A 23,530-nucleotide genomic window follows, 5' to 3' on the forward strand; every position below is an offset into this window, starting at 1 on the left:
TTCTAATAGACACGTAACTTTAAAAATCTCTAACATAACACAGAATCTTGTCTTTTTAGTAAGTTTTTCTTGTCTCTTCTCCTATCTGCTAGATAGTAATGAAACCACGTTCGTTTTCCTTTTGAAATTGGCTTCCTTTGACCTAGTCAAACCTAGTAAATCTGCCTTCCTGTCTAAATCCTCCACGTGATTTCAAAGGATTGTGCAGGTGGAAGGGACATGGGACATCTATTTACTTAAATTTGTCACTTTGAACATGCCGAGAATGTGATGTTGGGACAGGGACATTTATGCGGATAAGAATCAACTCCAACTCTGGCTGCTTGGTTCTCTTCCTAACAGGTAACTTCCCACTGCTTCCATTTTCTTTTGTAAAGGGGGGATAATATCTGACCCACAGAGTTGTGTGTGCACCAAGAGCCCTTAGCACAGTGCTTAGACACAGCAATTTCCTGTACTTAGCACAGTGCTTAGACAAAGGCAGTTTCCTGTACTTAGCACAGCACTGGACAGAGGAAGTTTCCTGTACTAAGCACAGCGCTTGGACACAGGAAGTTTCCTGTTCTTAGCACAGCCCTTGCTACCGGTATGGTTACAGCATATCTGAATTTGGACATTCGGCCACTTGAGGCACAGGAGCTAATGGAAACACCATATTTGAGGACCACACTTCTGTCTTTTAGCCCCAAGCAAGTTGCCAAAATATTTCCCTTTTTGGCATATCATTTCCCAAGTCACTGTTCTCAACTGGGTGAATTTGATTAAGTAATCATATTTTTCAAGTAAATGACCTCCACTTTAATATATAGCAGCTGTTTAATGTTGTTTTTGCCTAGCAATAACGCTTTACTTCAGCCGGTGGTGGTGGCGCATGCCTTTAATCACGGCACTTGGGAGGCAGAGGCAGCAGATCTCTGTGAGTTCAAGGCCAGCCTGGTTTACAAAAGCTAGTGCCAGGACAGGCTCTAAAGCTACAGAGAAACCCTGTCTCGAAAAATCAAAAATAAATAAAAAATAATGCTTTACGTCATTGAAGATGAACTTCCTCAACACCTTTAAGGATGGACCAATGGAGTGATTTTTGAATCTGTGACAGGTGAGGGGGACACTTTTTTTTTTTTAAAATTCTGATCTACCTAGGTATCTTTGCTAGAGTACATGACCAACGACTGGAAAATGACTGCTAATTACGAAATGGATGAGCAAGTAGACGGTAGATATCATCATTTTATTTCTTTGCTGATGTCACATGAATGGAACTCAACTTGACCAATGAAAAGTTGTTCTCACCTTTTAGTTGATCCCTTAACCTTAGATCCTTTGCGCCTTCTAACCTGGTCCCATTCTGCTGGGCAATTATGTTATTGACATTGTGCGTGACCAAGGGGACCATCTAGCAGTGTGGTGCAGCTGTGTGGAGCTGACAGACTGCCAAAGTCAACAGCTGCCTAGCCAGCGCCCAGCAGAGACGCCTAGGAGGCGTGTGGCATTGTTTGAAGAAACTCTTCTGTTGTAATATTTGTGTTTTTGAGGGAGAGGGAGAGAGAAAAAGAGAGAGAGAGAATATGAATATGAATCAATCCCATTAGTAAGAAAACACCAGGGCTTTGTGCGGAGAAGCTCCAGATTTCGCTTCCTCGGGGCTCGGAGCCCTGTTCTTTATGCAGTGCGGCCGGGCAGCCATCATTGCTGGGCATAGGGCTGGATGGCCGAGGGCTGCCAGCTGGGGCAGGTGTGGAGGTCCTGCCCTGCTGACAATGGTGTCCCCTCCCTCCTCACCCAGGGTGCCAGCCCTGTCCCTAGCCTGGCGCTGACAGACGACTTTTCTCACTTGTCAGTTCTTGCTTGTCAGCAAGGCTGCTGGTAAGTGAGAGGCAACAGAGGCGGGGCAGGCGGGGCGCAGGGTGGAGCCGGGCAGGGGTCTGAGCACCCCAGGCTCATCCCGGAGCTCAGGCTCAGCCTAACTCCACTCAGCTCCTCACTTTCTCTGCCACTCCTTACCACCCAGCTCTCCCTTTGCCTCCAAATCCTCCAGGGGCCGCCGGGAGCTTCCGTGCCTTTGTTTAAGGAGAAAAAGAACCTGAACAGACCCGAGGTTGCTTTCTGGACCGACGCACAGCACAGGTCCTATCCGTGTCCCTGGCAGTAGCGGGCATCATGGCTCGTTTCCGCGGCTGCCTCCAGGGCGCACCTGGGGCTGGAGTCCCCTGCGATCCGAGCCCTCTCTGAGCCATCTCAGGGGACGCTGCAGGGGAAGTGACAAAGTGACTGAAAGACTTGCTGGGCTGGACCCAGAGAGGAGAGGAGGCCAGGAAGGAACTACACAAACTCTCCCCCACTTCATCCCCAGTGAGAACCTGCAGCGATGGAGTCTCCCACCAAGGAGATTGAAGAATTCGAGAGCAATTCTCTGAAACACCTGCAACCTGAGCAGATTGAGAAAATTTGGCTTCGGCTCCGCGGGCTGTAAGTAAACCTACTGACTTCTCTGCCTTCTTTTCCTCTCTCATCCCCATTTGACTGCATGTGCACCGTTGCCGCTTCTTATGCCTATTGCTTGTCCCTTGCACTGAGCAATACAAGTTCCACAACTGTCTCTGTAAACTGCAGTCAGGGATCATGCCTTCTAAGGCATGGAGGGCTGCTTTTCTGTCCCTGGGCTTTGCTGACTCTAAGTCATGCTTCCTTTGGGAAGGGGCTGGGCATACCCTCAAGAGTAGACACTTGTAGTACAAGTAGCAAGAAGGTGTTTCTGGTCCATTTGCCCTGGGAGAAAAGTTTGGGGACTTTGATGAGGAACTTTTAATTAAAAAACAATTTTCTTTGTAGACTGTTTGCCAGAATGTTGGTGGATCATCCAATACCCTAGTAGCTGTTCAGAGTCAAATGCAATCTTGTTGGTAATTCCCTTTGCTGACTGACTTTCCCTGGCTGACTCCTAGAGAACTATTGGTTCTGATACTCTCTTCGGAATCCCCCTGGCAGAATGTGTTTATGAGAAGCGTAGACTGTTTCAGAGAAAGTGCACATCAGATATACATCGCAACAGCACAAAGGGTGCTTCTTCTTTAACCCAGTGTCCAGAATTCTACCTGGGCAGACACCTGGAGAGCTCAGTAGCTTCACTACATTCTTTCTGGTTTACTTGCTGAGGACAGAAGTGACTTTAGAGTATATTTTCCTTTTTTTTTTTTAAAATACATTCCTAAACAATGAGTGAGATTGATGGTTTCAGCCTGGAGGCACAGCGATTGCTCCTCAGCCGACACACAGATCTCATTGATGCTGTTCACAGCATAGACACTTAACCTTATCAGCTCCCATTGATGCTGTTCACAGCATAGATGCTTAACCGTATCAGATATTTGAGTTCCGGGATCTAGTATAATTTTAAAAAACCTTCTGTAGGTTTCCTGCACTTAACAACCGCAGTGAGAGAAAACAGCTCCTTGCCATGTATCTGCCATTATTGCATTTGAAAGCCGGCACACACATTCAAGAATCAAAACCAAACAAATAAGGAAGGTACTGATTTGAGTTCATCATAGGAGAGACCACATCCTGACAGGATATTCAGAATTACCAAGGGGAGACAGTAAAGTTGTGTTCGTTTCTTTTAAGGGTCCCTATCCAGGGCTGTACTTTATAAAAAGCATTCTACTTGCAATGGAAGCTAGCCCACTCTCATTGATTTTGTAGGACACCATGCCAAGGAATTTGCTTTTTTTGACTCGTGAGGCCCATGTGAGTGGAAACTATAAGCTTACCTGGATAGCTGGTCCCTGGCTGGCAGACTCTTGACAGCTTAGGTGGCTTGTGTGGAAGCCCTTTCAGAACTGTGTTTACAGGAAGCTTGTGTTCAATGTCCTGAGTGATAAGCTTGTCATACTGGGCCACACACGGAATGTTTGTTGTGTCCACAAAACCTGAGCCTGAGGTGTGCACAGTGAAAACTGGGTTAGGCTGGCGCTCTTGCCTTCCCAGCCAGAGGGACTAGTGCCCACTTCTCCAGAACTGTTTCTTTTAGCTGCTTGTAAGTGCTAAAACCATCCCACAAAGCCACTGAGGCTAGGGGTAGCATTTGGCTAGATCAGTATAGCTCAGGTAGAAACTTGCGTGAGAAGCATTTAGCTTCACCCCGCCTCGTCTTGTAGCTTTCTCAGTTTCCTGTTTGAGAGCTTTCACTCCTCGGAGTGTTGAGGTGTGATGTGTGATATAGCCACAGCTGGGTGTTCACTCCTCCGAGTGTTGAGGTGTGATGTGTGATATAGCCACAGCTGGGTGTTCCAGTCTTTTGAGTTTGCCCAGTCCTCAGGTGCCTTAGAAGGTGTGAATTGGTTCTTCACCCAGTGTGCCTTTTCTAATTCCTCTTCCCACCTCCCCTGAGGAGAACCTTTTGCTCGGCAGCAACCCTCTGAACTCTTAATTATAGTTTACAATTCGAAAGTTATTTATTGCTATAATACACTTTCTAAGAAAGAAAACACTGTGCTGATTCTATTACCATTCATCCTACCACACTGACTTACTTATTTGTGTATCAATTTATTTATTTCATCAAAGCAGCAGTTTCTGGGAGAGTTGCTAAGAGTCTTACAATAAAGTCAAATACTCATTTCCACAACTCGGGATAATACCTTACAATCTACACCATGGAAATCCTTGGGAGATGTGTGTGTGTGTGTGTGTGTGTGTGTGTGTGTGTGCATTTGTTCACACAGCAGACTGTCAGCAAGAGAAAGGAAGCTGCTTTTAGAAAGAGCCAATAGCCATAGTAGGATTTCCATATCCCTTTATTACCCCGATGCTCTTACAGTCAGGGCTTTCTAAGTAAACACAGGTGGTCAGAGATTTCTTTTGACAGGCGAGAACTATGTGAGCTCTGGATTGCCTAGTGTTCTGTCATCTTGATGACAGTTTCTCTCCTGGTTGATTTATGGGCAGATTTTTTTTCTCCTACATTAGGGTACAGGACTCACCAGGACAGATATTTTGTGTATCTTGTCCTTGCTTTTTCTCCAGTGTACATAGATGTATCAAGCAATAGATGGCGAAAGCAGAAAGACTACAGTGTGAACATTTCAATATGCAAAACGAAGGCAAATATGTACTTACCCCAGCCTTCAACACATTGTCCTTCGAGTTAGCATGGGACAGGTTTAATGAGCGTCATTGTCTAAGCTTGGGTCAGAACTCTGTAAGATGTGCAAGGCTCTGACCCAGGGATGAATCCCATGCTTTTGTTGTCTGAAGTTCGGACTGTCCCCATCATACCACCCTCTTCTGTACTGCGGAGGAGTGGTCCTTACCAACTGCAGAGAGGTTGCTGAGTCTGCTGTCTGCAAAGAAGCCACCAGAGGTAATCCAGAGGATAAGCCACTCTCCATCTCAGCTCCACCGGCCCCTCTGCTATGTCTCTCTGTTCCTCATTTCCATCTGAATAGTGTTTATTCATTTGAAATGTTTATTGTCTGCCTCTTGATCTAGAATATAAGTTCTACAAAGGAGATTTTTTTCTCTTGTTCATTTTGCTCACTGGCTTGTCCTTTTACATGGCAAATTATCCACACTTTCATGAAAATTAGATTAATTTTGTTTGTTTCTCAAGGAGAGAATTAGACAAAACTGTTAGTATTGTCAATGCACAAACAGTTCATGGAACATTGGAAACTGTCTTAAACATCATCTGCCCTAGCTGCAGTTACAGCAATGGAGGCATCTACGACTATAGTTGAATCTCTGTACATAAAGAGATGCATGCCAATGGAGACGGTCTACAAGTGACTTAAGTTCCTTAGCCTTCTGCAGTTCTACTACCTCATACACAAAGGTTCATAGTGCTCTGAGTCAGAAGGAGCAAATGTTGCACACCCAGCTTTCATAAGCCAATGTGTCTGTGGGTTGCTGTCTGCGTGTTCAACTGAGAGTAGCCTCACCGACATTCCCATAAACTTCAGTTTACGCAAGGGCTGTTGGCACATTTCCTTGCTCTGTAGGAATAGACAGGGAATTCTAAGGCAACACTCCAAGTAACCTTGTTGACAATGGCTCTGCCATTGGTAAGTGTAGGATATCTTTATGCCATGATGATATGAGAGACCTCGTGGCTGCTGAAGTTTGAGCAAGTGAGTCATGACCAGCGCCTTGGGTTCTGACCAAGAGTTTTTCTGTTGCCAAATCGCCCCACAATGACAAGAAGGTGTTCCTATGCTGCACTTGGTTTTAAGTGAATGTAAGAGGACACATTTCACTTATTCCTTGGCATTTGCCAATTTATAAAAAATTATAATGTTTTAGCCTTGCTTTCATCTTGCCCAACCATGAGGCAGTATAATAAATTTTTATGGTTGTGCAATGCTCTATGTTATATTTATTGCATTGTTTAAAATAATTTATGGATATAAAGTCAGGTAAATGGTTCCTGCGTTAGTAAATTAGGGAGGCTATTTTTTTTTTCTCTCCAGCACAGATTTCCCTCTCCCTTAACGTGGAATCAGGGATTGTGTCCCACTCTGTCTCCTGAACCCCATCATAGGGTTGGGCTGCTGTAGCCTGAGTTGTAAAGCTTAGGTCTCAATAAGCAAAGATCTCAAACAGGAACATGGGGTCCCTTGTTGACAATCCATATTGGCTCCAGCAGATTAATGCTGGATGTTTCTGGTGACTACCATGATTCATTTCTTGTTATCTTAGTGAAAAGGATTTTCTTTGCTAGACAACAACAAGCCAACCTCCAGGGAGAAGCAGGCAAGGAAAGGTAGCATGGGGATCCCTGGATTTGCTCCTGCAGCTGTTGTCCTGCTGCTGCTGACTGTCCCAGCTGCATGGAACAGTTAGGTTCTGTTGTGCCTAGGTTGTTTTAGGTTTGCTTTTTCTAAAACATTCCTCCCTGACACTTCACAGATCTTTGGAAGAGGGGGAGCAAGCCCTGGGCGAAGATAGCTAGGCACTTGCATTTGCAGATTGGCCTAAGCACATTTTCTTTATGCTCATCTGAATTTTTAAACAGCGTAATTAGTGTTTTGGAAACATGGAGCTGCCAAGCTAACATTTACTGAATGTCTGTTAAGTGCCAGCCCCTTTGCCATGCTCTGGTATGCAGAAGTGAATAAGATTCCTATCTGACCTTAACAGGTCGTGGAGAGACTGGCGCCAATACCCAGAGTGATGAATGTAACTGGAGGGGATGCAGGGAGAGTACCTCTGCCCCGCCTTTCACATAGGGGCGGCCCTTAAAAATACAAGGAAAAATTCCTTTTATTGATAACAACCTTTTGACAACAGTGTGGGGAAACCTGTTGCAAAATGTGGGGCACACAAGAAGCCATTGATTTAGCTCAGGATAAGCTTGTCCTGAGTTTTGAATTGTTTCCCTGGGCTTCTGGCAAGGCCTCGTGTATTAGTTAAAAGACGTAGGTGTGAAACCTAGTGAGCTTCTCTTTGCTTATCTTATATTGATAATTCTCAAAACCCTGGCCACTATGGGATCTCTTTGCTGTTACTAGCATGGAGCTACTGGACAGAAAACTCCCAAGTCACTGGAGAAGAGAACACCATTAACTTCTTCCTTTCAAAGGTGGGTGGCATGCTCGTGTGGCTCATGGAGTGTAGTGAGGGATAGAGAGAATTCAGGAATGGCGTGGTCGATGGCCATAAAGGTACAGGTGCATTAAGGAGTGAGACATGATGTCAGAAAAGAAAACATGGACCAGGGAGCAACATGGAATTGACAATATTACTTTTTATTAAACATAACTATGGTTCAAAAAAGTGAATATTTGAATACATTGCACCACTTAATAAAAAGTTATGTTCTTGCCACTTTCATACCGTACAGGGAAACCTTTTTTGTTTGTTTTGAAAGGAGGTGATATTTTATCTTCTCAGTTATAAGGAATTGTTGATGTATTTGAAGCACCTGAGTGATACAAGAAGATTTGAATTTCAGGTTGATAACTCTGGGTGAAGCATAGGAGAGAACTTAGAGGTGAGACTGGAGATCACGAGGGCAGTTGGGACGATGCTTGCACTGAAGTGTGCACTGGAGATGAGAATTGATGACACTTGGGTTTAGAGCAGAGCAAGAGAAGGAGAAATTCCCTCTGAGCCTGTTCTGGCTTGGGTGTGCTGGGGAATTTGGTGCCAAGGCTTTGGGATGCCCTTAGATAAGAATGCTCACTTTGAGTGTGGTTGTGTTGACCTGGTGGCCTCTGGGATGTCCCAGTAGCTGTTGGTTATTACAGTATGGATTATATATGGAGGGAACTTGGACTTGGAGCTGTGTTTCTGAGAGTCTTGGCTCTGAGTCAAAGCCACTCAAGTAAGTAACCCAGAGAAGAGAACCCTGATCCAAGGGTCCTCAGAGAAGCCATTCTAGAACTAGTTAAATTTGTGTTGTTTCTTTTCCCCAGACCATGTATTCCGCGTATGAGTGGGTCCTCCATGTATCTTATCAACTGAAAATGGCAGGTGGTTCAGCACATTTTTCCTGGGCCTGACCTTTCCAGTTTAGGAAGGTGAGGTGAGGATATCAGAAGGAAAGCCCTGCCCTCAAAAAACTTAATAGTCTGGTTACAGTGGCCAGAAAAGATTTTTTTTTAAAGTGTCTTACATATCCTAGGGTGGCCTGGAACTCAATGCATAGCTGAAACTGGCTGTGAATGTCTTATCTTTCTGTTTCAGCCTTCAAAGTGCTGGGATTATAGGTTTGAGATGCCTTGTTCAAGTTCCAGAAAGTTTTTATGTTAAAATGTTAAATGTTAAAAAACAACAACACTAAAAGAGAGGGCAATAGCTAGATGCTAAGTGAGTGATACTGATCCCGAATGCCAGGTTCAGAGTACCTTTCTCTTGCTAATAAAGCAGGTACTTGGAAAAGAAGTCTCCGTGTACACCAGAGGAGGAAGTGGCGAGAACCAAGTGCGAGGCTAGAGTCTCGCATTTAGAGTGCATTTTCTGCACTCGAATCCTAATACTATTTAATGGTACATCATTGCTTCTTATCGTAAATTATTTGTACTGACTTATTAGCTAATTATAGCCCAATATTTGGCAGCTGTGTGCATATTATTTTGTCCAAGACTTGCACATGACTCTGTCATTTGGGAAGCAGCCCTAAGCATAGAGGTTTCTGTATTCCAGCTCTAGTGTTCTGTCATGATATTGTGTGTGTGTGTGTGTGTGTGTGTGTGTGTGCATGCGTGCGTGCAAGTGTGCGTGTGTGCGTGTAGAAAAATGCCTTCTTTGGTTTCTGTATATGGATGGAGAGGGCATCCAAGACCTCCATTACAAATTTTTGAGGATTGACTAAGATCATTGATCAATATGAGGCATATAAAACAGCCTGTGACAAGTTTGAGGATGGCCACCACCATTTGACATTAGTAATAAAAGGTGCATTTCGCAGCAAACGAACACTACTTTTGGAGAAAGAATACTTAATTTATGTAAGGAATTAGCATTATTCAGGCTTTTATTGGAGAGTGTTCTTTATTTAAAGTCCTCTTGACAGCTGTTATTAAACAAAACTAAATGAACCTTAATGAGCACAATGTGAAGATTTTCTACACAGTAAAATTATGAGAAAGCTAGAGAGTAATTCAATTAAGACATGAAATTGAAAGTCATAGTCACTGGTTTTCATTCATCTTTCTGTAGAGAACTCAGCGGTCACCCAATCACTTAGAAAACATTTCCTCATCGCTGTGTGCCTGGTCACAGGAATTTACTAGGAAATGAGGCAAAGGCTTTCCCTCTGAGTGGATGTTCAGTCTAAAGACAGAGAGAACTGTTAGCAAGATTTTCAGAAATAGCAGTTTACACTGATGAGTGTCGCAAAGAGAGAAAGGATGCTATCAAAATGGTTAGGAGGATACAAGCCAGGTCTCGGACTAGGAGAAGACTCTTGGAGAAGTAAAATTCAGTCTGAAACATGAAGAAGTTGACATTAGTTAGTAAAAGTATCGGGGAAGAGTGTGTGAAGGAATTCAAGGCCAGTTTCTCAGAAATGGACACTTCTGTGGAAAGGGAATATGGGACAAGGTGATATGGCACAGAAAGGCGGAAGACTGCAGGCTGGCCACCCAGTGGAGGGCCAGGTCCAGCTCCATCTTCCAGTGTTAACACAGGAAGCCATTATCTGAGCAGTGAGATCAGAGGACTTTGGGGGCATTTTGCCCCACACGGCTTGAATATGGGAGTGAGGACAAAGCCAGTTTTTACCTTGATCTCTACGTGTTTTTCACTTAGGGAAGACTCTCTGAGGGCCTGTACATGTTTTCAGGTGTGGACTTGCGGGCTCAGTGGGGGGCGGGAACAGGTTGAATGGGGAACACAGGTGATGAGGTCACTTTTGGATGTACTGAATATGAGGCAATTCAAGAGCATCATGGGAGTGATAGTGTGAGCATGAGGAATTGGTAAGTGAGTCTGCAGATTGAAAAAAAGAACTAGATCAGTTACATAACATACAATCCAACAAGGTAAGGAGAAAACCTGTGTGTCTGAACTGTAGATGCAACAAGGTAAGAAGAAAACCTGTGTGTCTGAACTGTAGATGCCACGATAAGAGACAATACACCGAAGACCAGTGGCTTAGCTAGTCTAACATAGGAGACAGGAAATCGGGGTTTGTATATAATTTCTTATTGGCATTTTCTTGTTCAAAATAACATTAAAACGCAGACTGTAACCACAGCACATAGCCTTGTTTGAAAATCTAGTACTGACCATTAGGTATAATCCCCACCCAAACACAGGTATGGAGTGGAGACAGAAGCCTGGAGGAAGGGAGGGTCCTTTCTAGTATTCTAAAGGCTACGAGGGATTTTGACCCAGGAAGTGGAAGGATGAGACTGTTATCAGGCACATTCTGAGAACTACAGGGCAAGACCTGGGCAACTGAGCCCTGAACCCCAGAGCACAGCACACTGTGAAGGGGTCTGGTGCTGTATAAGCCCAATGGATTCTCAGTAATCTAATTTATCCAGAATCCAATCAACCCAAACTCTTAAATAACCAGAATACTTCCTGTATTCTGGAGACACACCTAACAAAGGTGGATGTGAGAGATGAATCTTTGAAAGCTACTACTTCCACCTATGTCTTAGTCCAAACTTAGACTAATATCCCCAAGATTTTCTCTGCTTCTCTGTCTGTCTTTTTTGTTGCTGTTGTTGTTACTTTGCTTTTTTTTTATTATATAAAAAAACAGCCAAAAGTTGGTTGTGAATTTTTGCAGTTGATTCTGTGGTGCTTTATGCTTTTTGATGTGGTTTAATCGGTATTTTCCAAGCGCATTCTGCTCATGTGGACAGGTCGTATGTATCAGTCCAATCCTCCATTTTTTCCCAATTATCTATGTACTTAGCACTCTCATAAACGGTGATTTTTGCCTGACTGATTTCATGATTGAATGTGATCATCTTTTCCATACCAAATGTGGATTGCTCTTGAGTTATGGCTCAGTAATTCAACACTTTTACGTGAGAGTTGATCTATGAGCAATACCCCCTACGTGTGTCTCTAAAGGTCTGAGTGATGTCATGCAACTCACTCCCTCTCTCTGACTCTGTCATAGGGATGACTGTGAAGGCTTCTGTAATGCCTGCAGCTTAAGCTCAATGAAATAGACTTTATTCAGTAATGTATATAGTCCTGAGTGATTGTTGTCATAGACCCTGACTGCTAACTGAGGAACAAGATACACCTTCATTACTATGGTCTCATGTACTCAGTTTGAAATATAAGAATCATTTATCAGATATTGATTATCATGAACATTGTTTTGTCCCCTCAACCTGTCCTTAAAACCAGTGTAGGAAATGAGCCGTTTTCCAAAAGTGAAAGAACTTTTGAACTACCAGTTTGACATGGTTTCAGTGACTTCAGATCCAAAGGCTACTTGGTCCAGGGGTCTAGTGCTTTCACTTGGCAGAAGAAGATGGATGATTCTAAGGAATCCATCTGCTAGCTCCCTATGCTTTGGACAATCACTTTATTTTGCCATGTTTTAAACCTGAGATTTCCAGAATTGTGTCCAGAGAAATGCAAATATCTTAGAGGAAATTGGAAAGCCCTCTGCCTCCAAGAAGCTACAGGATTGACTGGAATTTAATCAGAAATGGATATGAGCCAAAAGCAGGTTTTAATGAAGACCGTGAGGAAGGGAGGGAGACAGGTGTATCAGGACGTGGGCAAGAAAGTCTTAGGGACCTGAGTCTGTGACCAAAGTCAGAATATGCAGCCTTCATTGTGGCTAACTCTACCTGAGAGAAAAACTAAATAGAAGTTAGAAGCACAAACCAAAGCCACCCCTTCCCTGGTTGTAGGGGTGTATCTGTGAAGAGAGAGACTTTGTCTTAACCCCTTGGGTTTGTCTCCACATTGGCTGTGCCCTTCTCATGTTTATCACTGATGTTATTTAAGTAGGAGCCAGGCTCCCAGGGAGGAGGTTACAGAAATCCGTTTCTTTCCTCACGACTCTGCTGCACTTACTACAAGTTTTGTAAATATATGAGAGAGATATGAATCACTTATGAACAAGCCATGCTACCAGATTTCCACAAGTGTGACATTTACTTTCTATTTCCTCTGTTAAAAAGCCCTTCCGTTCTTATCCGTGGTGCCACTCATTAGCTCTCTGCCCAGATTTGAGCAATGAGATCTTAGCTATGGTTTTTGGCTTGCTCTGTTTGAAAAGCCTTGCTTCCAAACATGGGAAGATCTCAGCGTTCTCTGAGGAGAGGTCTCATTTGGGGACTTCTCGTAATCCAAGAGTTAGAGTTGTTGACCCAGGATCAGGAGAGAAGCAGGCGCGCATAATGGTGTTGGATTTCTGTCTAGCCAGCTGTCTGCAGACAGATGAGGGTCTGGTGGGGGAGAACAATAAAGAGATTGACTTGTGTAAAGACTACAGGAGACACAAAAGGGCCGCAGTGGAGTTACTGTGTGAATTGGTAGCTACACATAGGCTTCCTGGGAGGCTCTTTACCTTGGAATATATTAGCTTCTCCTTTGACATTATTATTCCCTTCCCTCTGGCCAGTACTAGCCAGAGAATGTGCTCCCAGCAACCATTCGCTAATGGATTGTCTTATTTACAAGGCTTTGAGATAAGCCTTCTATTTATCTCTTCTACTCTCTCCAACCTCCAGTCACAAAGGTAAAGTCTTCCTTCATTTGAATTTGATCTCATCTAACCAATCATGTTAGAATGTTATATATGAGAGAGATGTCTGTCCTGAATAGGACCACAGCCCTCCTTTTTAAAAAGTGGTCTAAGTTAGAGTGCATGAGTTCTAAGAACATTTTTTTTCTCCCATAGAAAACTCACTAGAAAAATTTAGAAACTAATAACAAAGCTCAAGACTCTTTACTAGCAATTGGGCTACTCTAGGCTAAAGTGAACCTTTGTTTACTTTATACATTGTTCATTATTACATATATATATACATATATATGTATATACAATGTTTGTTATTTATATATTTGTCTTGCCCCGAGTCTTTGGGCACATGGAATTTCATTTTGTAGCTCATCTCTGAGACCCACGTGATAGGAAAAGAGACCTAATTCTCACAATTTTTCCTCTGATGTTCACACATGCACTATTGCATAGGTGTATTTCCCACATACTTACATATGAGTAAATAAATAAAGGTGATAAAAATTAAAAAGAGACATTTCCACCAGTGCCTCTGGGTACTTAGTGAAAGTGTGAGAAAAATAATTCACTTGTGTTTTCACCAGCATTGTGGTATTCAAAATGCGAATGGCCAGAAGGCTATCAGGATATGTAGTTGTAAAAACCTAGGTTTTAATGTGTGCATTATAGAAATGAACTACTGAGAGGAAAGAGAAATACACAAAGGCTGTCCATTATCAGAAACCCAGAGATGGTTCATACAAATGGGTTAAGAGCTCAGTAGAAGTATCCGGTTCTACCCACTTCTTTCCAGTCTGCACCAGGCATGCCAATACAAAACAAAAGCAAAGGATCAGATGGCCAGTCTGGTCAGGGCTCATTTCACAGCCATTTGTGCCTTCTCCCTCAGCCCACTTTCCCACCGGGACATCCATGTGATCTGGCCTTGTGGAAACATGTAGTTAAACTACTTCGTGACTCTCTAAGTCTGGCTCTCCATCCCCTTGAGGGAACCAAGGGCTGAGAAGTAAGATAAACTGCATCTGTCTGTCCTCAGTGCCGTGGTCTCCATAGGAAAGGATGAAAACATGATTGTTTCCACTAGGGGTCGCTCTCCCAGAAAAGCAGGCAGAGTTTGATTTCTTACTATGTGTCTGGCTCTGTATCCAGTTTCTCAAACCCCCAACATTACTGTGCCCAACAGGGTGGTGTCTTGCTGCCAACCTAAAGTGAAATCTGAATATTTTGGTTTTTCAAAGTAAACTTGTTGGAATATTAAGCTCATTTTTTTTTTGAGGTACCCATATGGCTTCTGCTCAGATACACACTCGAGAAGAGTGTAAGGGGCTACCAGGCACTCCATAATTTAACATCAATGTCTAATCATTCTCACTTATCCTGGGCATTAGAAAGACATTCCCAAATAGAGTGCTTGACTTTGGAATACTTGCTACTTACTTTTGATCAAAGCTGTGCCTGTTTGCTTTGGAAACTCCCAGCTATGAAAATGCAAACAAAGTCATTTTCTATCTTCTTTGCTCCTTGTCACAGATTTGGGACTTTTTGGAAGTTGAGTTCTTTCCCAGGTTGGCCTCATGGAGATGGCCTGCTGCCTCTTGGGCTCTGCATCTTCCACACTACCGTCAGCTTAATGCAGATTCCAGAGCAAGGGACTTCTTTCTGCCCTTCTTTCCGAAAGCAGCTTAGTCTAGCTACGTGAACTGTGAGATTTTGCTGTCTTGTTTCAGGTTTCCACGACTCATATTTCAAGTAAACTCCATCAACCAAAACAATAGCATTCTCACAAGCGGTGAGTCAGGGAGGAATTCTGCTGAAGTTCTTCAGAAACAAAAGGCCAGGAATAACCTGGGTTTCTTTTCCAGCTCCTTTCCTGCATTTGACTGGAAAGACACTGGTGTGTTTTCTGCTGTTGGGCTGGTTTTCTTCCAGCATCTAAGCTTCCTGCTGGAATCTTTTTAACCTCTTTGCATGATTTTCCCCAACACTTTTTGAAGTCTTCAGAATTTTAAAGTCTTCAGAATTTTATTTTCCGTAATGGACGCTTTAAGCCTCTATATCTTTAGAACTAGTTATTTCATCTGGTTATTTAGTAACTTAATTACTTAAAGAGTCGCTTATTTTTTTTTTATTTTGAGCCTCATTTCAATAAAGTATGAGGTAGGTTCACACTCTCTAGGGTTTGTAGGGTATCTGAGTCAGTTACTTGCAGTTCCAGGAAGGGGAAAATGGTGTTCACTGTGAGCTAGCTCCCCAGACTCCTTCCTTTTCTTCTCTACGTAGGAAACCATGGTTATAGGAGATGTCCTTACTTTCCTAGTAAATCCGCAGTAAAGGAAAGGAATACAATGAAAGCATTTTTATTTCTTGCTAGGTACATTCATATTAGGAGCATGGACCACCTTGAAACCCAGCTGGAGGCTTATCTAGCTCAGAAGGCTCTCTGAGGAGGTGATACCTCAACTGAAACCTGAATAAGGAGCAGGAATCAGTGTCTGGGTACCATCTGCACTCTCAAGAGTACCTGAGTATTGAACCTTGAGCGTTTTCCATGGACTTGGGAGTATTTCTGTATTTTAAATGCTGACTTTCAAATACCCTGGTGTTACTTGTGTGGGGTTCACTTTGATTTGGGGAAGTGTCTAAACAGATAAGACAATAAAAGAAAACCTTACTGTCTTTGCAATCAAGAACACTTCTCTGGAATTCAAGAGTATCAGGAATGGAGCAGCACTGTCTCCCTTTCCTTGGTCTAACAAATGCAGAGGTCGCATTTGGACCTGTGCGGATGACAGCTGCAGGGGATCCCTTCGCTTGGCCCAGGGATATTTACAATCTGCTGACCCGTGCCAGTTGATGTGCAAGCTTTTTGGACAGATGCAGAACTCCATGTGGCAAGGTTGCTAATCTCACAAACTCAAAGCCGGTGGTGGAGGAAATCAAATACTTGGAATGCCCAGCACACGGCAGGGCCAGTACCTGGTGAATTAAATAGCCATTTTCCAGCTGGGATTATTCTGCCATTTTCACCGACGTGTACACGAAAGCATGAGTTACAACAGAACTGAACTCGAGGCCTCTTAGTCGGTGAAGTTATTAAATTAAATTTAAACCCCTTAAACTATATCTTACAGTTGCTGTTATAAAATACCACATAAGGTGCATGCCTTCTTTTCTTTCCAGAATAAATTCATTTGGAGAGTTATGGGAGATTAGCTGGACACAAGTGGGTATTTAAGTAGGTGCTGAAAACGAAGCTCTTCTTTCCATTCCCCTTTGATTCTCTCCCCGCCCCCAGCGGTGCCTTTGTGCAGCCCTTGCAAAGCACAGGGCACCGTGGGAGCCACCAGCACAGGCTGCCTTCCTCTGGTCCTCTGTGATTCATCATTTCTGATGAATTGTGGGGATTCTAAGCAGAGGCCAAGAGTGCCCATCTATTGTTATTTGCCTTTGGGGGACTTTTCAGCCTTTCCTTAGTTTTTCCATGAACTTGAGTGGCTTCATGTGCTGTAAATGACGACTTTCAAACACCATGACATTATTTGTGTGGGATTTGCCTTGATTTGGGGAAGCGTCTAAGTAGATGAGACAAGAAAGGAAAACTTACGAGGTGCTGTGAGGAGACAGGTCTTCCTCTCAAGGTTTTCCTTTCCTCTAATTCTCTCCATTGGAGAATCTGCTAAAACTCTCCTGAGGATCTTAGGAGCTGATTCAAAACTGACAGTCTTGAATGACACTGGGTATTGGATCAACTTTTAAGTTCATCTTTCTCTTGAATGTCACAGTGACCTAGTTGGAATAGTCAGAGCGGAAGTCATATCTCTGCTTGAGAGACCAGGAATCCCCAGGTATATGAGATTCTTACAAGGCTAACTGACAAGGAAGTGGCAGAGATACACTGTATCTGGGCCTCTCCTGCTTCCCAGGAAAGTCTCAACCACACCCTTAGCAAGTGTAGATGCTGCTTCTATGGTGTGCTTCTAGACTCTCTTAGAGCCTCATTTCCCATTTCATCCTTCTTTGGAAATTTATTTCTGATCTCATGGTTTAGTTCTGTGACACATCTATATTTTTAAAAGGATTATATAGGGCTTTTTAGCTTTGGGACACAGTTCAGTAACAGACATATGCTTAATATGCTTGAGGTCCTATGTGTGATTTCCAGCATACACACACACACACACACACACACACACACACACACACACACTGCCTGATGATGAAGATGAAAATAACAATTGTAAAAGTCCAAATAACTAAAAATTATTGCCCATTGCTTGTACCAGACAAAAGACTTTTTATAAGCCTCTGCTCACTGTGCTCTAATCCAATGGATCTTGGAAAGGCTGAGGCTTGAACCTGGATCTTTCTGTCTTTAAACTCCGCCTCAATTGGGATCTCATACTGCCTTCTAAGGGAGGAAGGGAAAAACACATGGGAGCAGAGCCCCTGAGCTCCTGGAATGCTGCCTTTCACGGTGACGTTTACATGTGTTTCTGGCTGTCCAAACAATGACATAACAATCACAGACTAGCAGTTGGACTCGGAAATGACAGAGCAGAAGGAAATCCCAGAACTGTTGACACATATGCCTGATCCCTGCTAAAGCAATCCCTTCTGCCACTGCCTGCCAAAGGATCTTTCTGACATGAGTTTATGCTTCTTCTTTCTACAGGAGGAAATATAAGAAAACGTCGCAGAGGTAAGTGCATCCTTCTGAGAAGCAGAAACTTCTGGGCTGTGGTTGATGAGCTGTGATGCAGCTCTTTCCAAGTCTGGCTTGTGGTGCACTGGAATTGGAATAAAGAGTCCCTGTGTCCTCCTTTGTGAGTCGCCTGCTTTATCTCTTGCACCTCATCCCCCGTCATGGCTGCTGCTCTAAAATGAAATTGATTGTAAGGTGTACTGTATATCAGTGGGTAGACAGCTCATGTGAGCAGATCCTATGGATTTGGAAGCTTGTTACTGATGTGCTGTGATTTTTGCCAGAACCTTGACCAATAAGGGATGGGACTGCGTGGGCAGGTGAGAGGTGATGCTTCCTGGGGACGAGTGCAGAGGCTTTAAATACACTTTGAATTCTCGTTCACCGGAGTGACTGAGAAAATACTGCTTAGCCACGTGCACAAAGCACCTTAGAGCAATGGTAGCCCATTTGATTTGACTGTAGAAAGGGTAATTTGAAGAACAATCTGTCATATTCTCTAAGTACCTACTGCAAGCCCAAGGGCCTGGCCTGGCTCTCTCTGGGCTGTGTTTTGCAGGAACTCGGATGAAGAACCTTGAAGCTATTTGGTACACACTGTCCCCACCCCTTAAGAATACAACAGCTCCAACCTGCATACTTTGCATTTGTGATTCCAGTCTTTGAGGGTGGCGTCTCCCATTGAAGTGTTTTTCAGTAGATGGTGGTTGCTGGTTCAGGAGGACATAAGTTTGTTACACATGTATAAAAGTGATGAACACAGGGAAAGTGGGTGTAACCTCTAAATAGTGGAATAATAAAGTGAACCTAGGAAATATCATGAGCGCCATGGCTGAATTGATTCACTGATCTAATTTTTCAATGATTTTCTGTGATGTATATTTAAAGTGCACAATAAAATGATTTGATTTAAGAATGCATGGTAAAAGTATGACCATAGTGAAGGAAATTCGCATACCCTTTCCTTCACATATATAATTCATTGGTTCATTAGGTTTTATTTGAGGCAAGGTCTTACTTTGTATCCTAAGCTGATCAGGAATTCAGTCTGCAGTGGAGGTTGCCCTAAACTAATGGCAATCCTCCTGCTTCAACTTTCTGAGTGTTGGGATTTCAGACTTGAGCCACCATGCCAGACTGGTTCATCTAACGTATTTTCTAGTGTTTTATTTTCATAAGCTTATTTGATAATGATGGTACACAACCTTCTATGGCCTCTTTAGCTTCTGGTCCAGCAACATCTCTTGCCACTTCCAATATTTTTCCTTCCTCTCTAAACTTTCACTATGGTGCAATTCTAAAAGTGACTGAAACTGCTTGGGGTGGATAGGTGATTTCTTAGGAAGAGCTCTGATTGTCTTTTCATTCATATATTTATCTGAGGCTTATTTAAGAGCACAGACCACATGTGCATCAGGGAACGTCTCTGGAGTAATGCAGGACATAATGGATTAACTTTGAAGTTACCCAGGAAACCCATGGAGAGAGTGGATAGATGTTGCCTGTGGTGACAGTCCTTGTGCTGCACGCGCTGTGGTGACACTTTCCTGTTTCTAGCTTATGCTACTCCTTCCTTTCTGACTAAAACTGTTTAGTTTAGTGCTCTGAGATTTCTGCTTTCTGTGTGTTACACAGCTGCTTCATCTTTTGTTCTTTCTCTCTAGTGTATTACACTTTCTGGTAGTTTGTTTTCATTCCGCTACAGGCCTGAAACTTTACTGCCTCTGAATAAATGCTGTTGAATGAAGTATTGCGAACTGTTCCTATGGACTGAACCTTTAATGAAGTATTGCTAGCTGATCCTATGGACTGAACCTTTACGTTGATTTTCTCCACCTCACACTATTGGTGATAGCACCAGGGAGAAGGGTCTCACACTATCCTTCACACTTTAACCTTGAGTTGATTAAAAGAGAAACAGAAATTATTTTCTCACAGCAGATAGGCTAAATAATGTCATGGGATCTTCCCAGGCCTTTTCCAGAAAAGGTGAATTAATTCTGGAAGAGCCAGACTTGCAATGTCATGGTGGAATGCAAGTCAGAACAAAAGTGCCATCATTTATAACAAATACATTTTGTGCAAATAGCATCGTCAACTATTCCTGTCTTAGTGGCCTTCGCTACAGAGAACCATTAGGAATATAATCAACATAAGTACCAAAATATCCTAGGCTACCGGGTTTGGGAAGTCCATTCCCAACAAACAGGCCTGTGCAGACCTTCTGTTGGCCAAGCATTTGTGGTCCACATTTTAGCCTAGAAGACTAGGGTTGGCTTTTCATGGGCTTTGAGTTCATTAGTACAGATTTCAGTAGATTACATCAAGATAAAAACCACTATTGCAAACAAAATTTGCCAATAGTTTTCAATAAAGCATATTTAAATAGCCATTTGTTATCAACTTTTCTAATCAGTATCATTTAGTAGAGATTGCTGTGTTCTGTGTTTTCTAGTGTGCAGTCCAAAGACACACGTGTATATAGCTGGGATATGTGAGTTACTGAGATGAAAACTGGTTACAATTTGAAGGCTTCCTGGAGGTTGCTATCCTATTACAAATGCCGATGGCTTACACAGCCAACTACACACTTCTGTCTTGTTTAGGATGGTGGGTTCATGGGAGTAATTGCATAAAAACCACTAAGCAGGATATAAGTTAATCACGCAGATTGGAGGGTACTATAGTCTTCAGTAGTAAAATGTAATTATCATTTTTTACACGGGCTAGCCATGGATATGAGACATTTCAGCATCACCTCAATTTTATATTAAAGGGAGACAGACAGGTGGGTGGGAGTCTTATTAAAGAGCTTCTCAAACCTGTCAATGTTCAAATTACGATAGTGGCTATTTATGAAATTGTGTTTTCATGTAACTGATGTGAATGCAATTATATTTTTTTATTGTATGCCAGAAATAAAGATTGCTTTGTACCACCTTTATTGATATTGAAGTACAAATTAAAAAGGATCAGTTTTGAACTCTTCTACTTTTAATAATTTTCATATTAAATAGATCTATGTCCTACTGATATCTTATAAACAACAGACTGTTCTCAGCGCTGTGGCTCAATCATTTTATTTTGCTCATGAGTCATGGCCTAGGAGATCCAGGTGGGACTTTTGCTCATGGTTTGGCTGGAATCTAACTGGTGTCAGCTGGGGTTGCTCTCTGGGTAGACATGCTGCTTGCTGGAGCTTTGGTGTTCCTTGTCTCTGTGTCTGCCTCCAGCATCCCTTTCACTCCCCACATGCTTTTATGTAGCTCCCTCCTGCATGACAGTCTCAATCAAGGTGGCTATGCTTCTTTTGTGGCTTCTGGAGCTGAGTGGTCTAAGTGGCAGCATTAGAACCTGCTTGTCTCTCACTTGCGTTCCAGGTTGACATACTGGCACAGAGTCATGTCTGCTGTGTCACTGCTCAGTCTACCAGCATACCTAGATGCTCAGTAATCTGCCGCCTTTTTCAACCCATGTAGCTGACCTTCAGCCTTTTCCAGAATGACTTTGTCTGAGACTCTTCTAGAAGCTCTAGGTATACCATCAGACAAATGTTGTAGGTAATTTAAGAGGACTGTCCCACTAGTTAGACACTACTGTGCCTGGCTTGTGTGTTTGCCAACAAGATACCTTCGGGGTGGAAGTAGTTGTGAATTTTTTTCATGTTAGGGACAAGTGTATTGTTGTGGCTGACAGTGGCTTGTTGAATTCTTAATGTAGCTAGTTTATTATTTATTTATTTGTGTGCATATAAGTGGCTGTGCACATGGCATGGTGCTCACGTGGAGGCCAGAGGAGTGAGAGTCTGTTTTCTCCTCCATTATGGAGTCAATCTCAGGCTGTCAGGTCTGCCTTCACTCTGGGAGCTGTCTGTCCAGCTCTGGCCCCTCACCATCTCTGCATTATTTAGTCAAATACAACTGGTGGTTTTCTGTAAGAAAGCTGAACAGCACTCATGACTTACAAGGTTTCTATTGGGTAGTTTTGATTTGGACAACAAAGAAAAGATAGCCAAGCATGTATAAATAATCTTTTTTGTTTAGACTTTTCTTGCTGTTTACACATTTATTTAGTGTTCAAAACTATATTAAAGAAAAATACATGTGTCTTCAAATAATTATCACACCACTCAAGCTCCCCAGAGGGAGTTATCTTTTTTGAAGTAATTCACAAATTATAAGGCAGATCTTAGTTCAAGGGAATGTTCTGAGTCTCATTTTTAGCATCAATGGAAAGACTTATTTCTTTCAACACCAGAATTCCAATAGAATGGGTGGTGATGTTAGATGTGTTTTTTCTGGGTTAGCAAAGGCACAATAGGTGGGATGCAAGCATCTTTCTCTACAGAAAACCCACAAGACTGGATTTTAACCAAACAGCATTAAGGGGACCCTCCACATTTTGCTGTTGGGATGAGGCTTGTGCAGGAGGCCCTGTAATTTCAAGGATGGTGAAATGGTAATTTGACAGCTGGAGAGGACTATAGAATACACCTGCTTCCCAGAAAACTTCTCATCAGGTTGTTCTCGATACAAAATCAGCGTCACATCATCAGGCTTAGAGAAGTTTAACTCTTTGAGGAAGCTTGCCAGATCATAGAGAGGATAATCCCAGAGACCTAGAAATCATCTGGTACTCCTAGGCTGCTCTTCAAGAATGGGATTTCTATTCAAGATGGTGTAACAAGCTGGATCAATGTCTGCTTTTCATGGTATTTGATTTTACTGATATATATTTAAAGAGTTACATTTATATAAAATTATTAATTTTTAAGGATATTACTTATTTTTATTTTACATACATTGATGTTTTGCCTGAATGTATATCTGTATGAAAGTGTCAGATCCCCTGGAACTGGAGTTACAGATAGCTATAAGTTGCCATGTGGGTCCCGGGAATTGAACCTGGGTTCTCTGGAAGAGCAGCCAGTGCTCTTAACCAGTCCCCTAGATAAAAATTATTAATGAAATTACGATTTTCCAGAAGTTTTCAATGAGAACATTTTTAGATAGTTATTTTAATCTCAACTTCTCTGATGAGTACCATCTCCTGGTAAAGATTTGTATGTCTGCTACTATCTTATCTGTGATTGGTCAGCATGTGGAGAGGCTTGATAAATCCTGAGTGACCTCAGAAGCTATATGGCCAACCTTCATGTCTACACAGTGATAGTTCAGATATTGATCAAGATGTATTAGATTTGGAGTTAAGCCTTTCTAAATAATGAAAGCCTGTAATATTTAGCATGATAGTTAGATTGTTTGTTATTAATTGTATTTCTATTTAGTTTAGATATAAGTTCTGCTTCTTACTATAATTGAGTTATCAATCGGAACAATTAATGAGCTATTAAGTTTATGCTTTTGACAATCACATTACTTGGAGTCACATATATAGTTCATTATAAAAACCTTCCTCTTTAAGAATCCTATCTCTGCTAACTTACTAAAAGCTGGAAATAAAATGAGAGGTAAAAAATGCCTTTGTGGACAGGTCTGCGTGCTTGTAGGTGAGACTCACGTAAACAAAATAATTGCAATAGAATATGGTGGGTCTAAGGAATGAAGGCCACTGGACACTTGCCTGGGTCTGGGGGGGGGCTTGTGATGTCATACACTTCTCTCACTAGATCACAAACACACAGTGCTGCTTACTCTGCATGG

At 42.5% G+C, this 23,530-nt stretch overlaps 1 protein-coding gene across 1 annotated transcript in view; it reads left to right on the forward strand.

The window, feature by feature from the left end:
* The first annotated feature begins 1,972 nt into the window (after nucleotides 1-1,972).
* Pde1c (phosphodiesterase 1C) overlaps nucleotides 1,973-23,530 on the forward strand; it is a 280,202-nt gene continuing 258,644 nt past the window's right edge. Inside the window, exons 1-2 of the mRNA XM_026786001.1 lie at nucleotides 1,973-2,466; nucleotides 17,838-17,864. Coding sequence (XP_026641802.1) covers nucleotides 2,366-2,466; nucleotides 17,838-17,864 — 128 coding nt within the window. The 5' untranslated portion in view covers nucleotides 1,973-2,365. The remainder of the gene's footprint in view (nucleotides 2,467-17,837; nucleotides 17,865-23,530) is intronic.

This window comes from Microtus ochrogaster, linkage group LG3 (genome assembly GCF_000317375.1).
Source record: "Microtus ochrogaster isolate Prairie Vole_2 linkage group LG3, MicOch1.0, whole genome shotgun sequence".
Taxonomy (NCBI): domain Eukaryota; kingdom Metazoa; phylum Chordata; class Mammalia; order Rodentia; family Cricetidae; genus Microtus; species Microtus ochrogaster.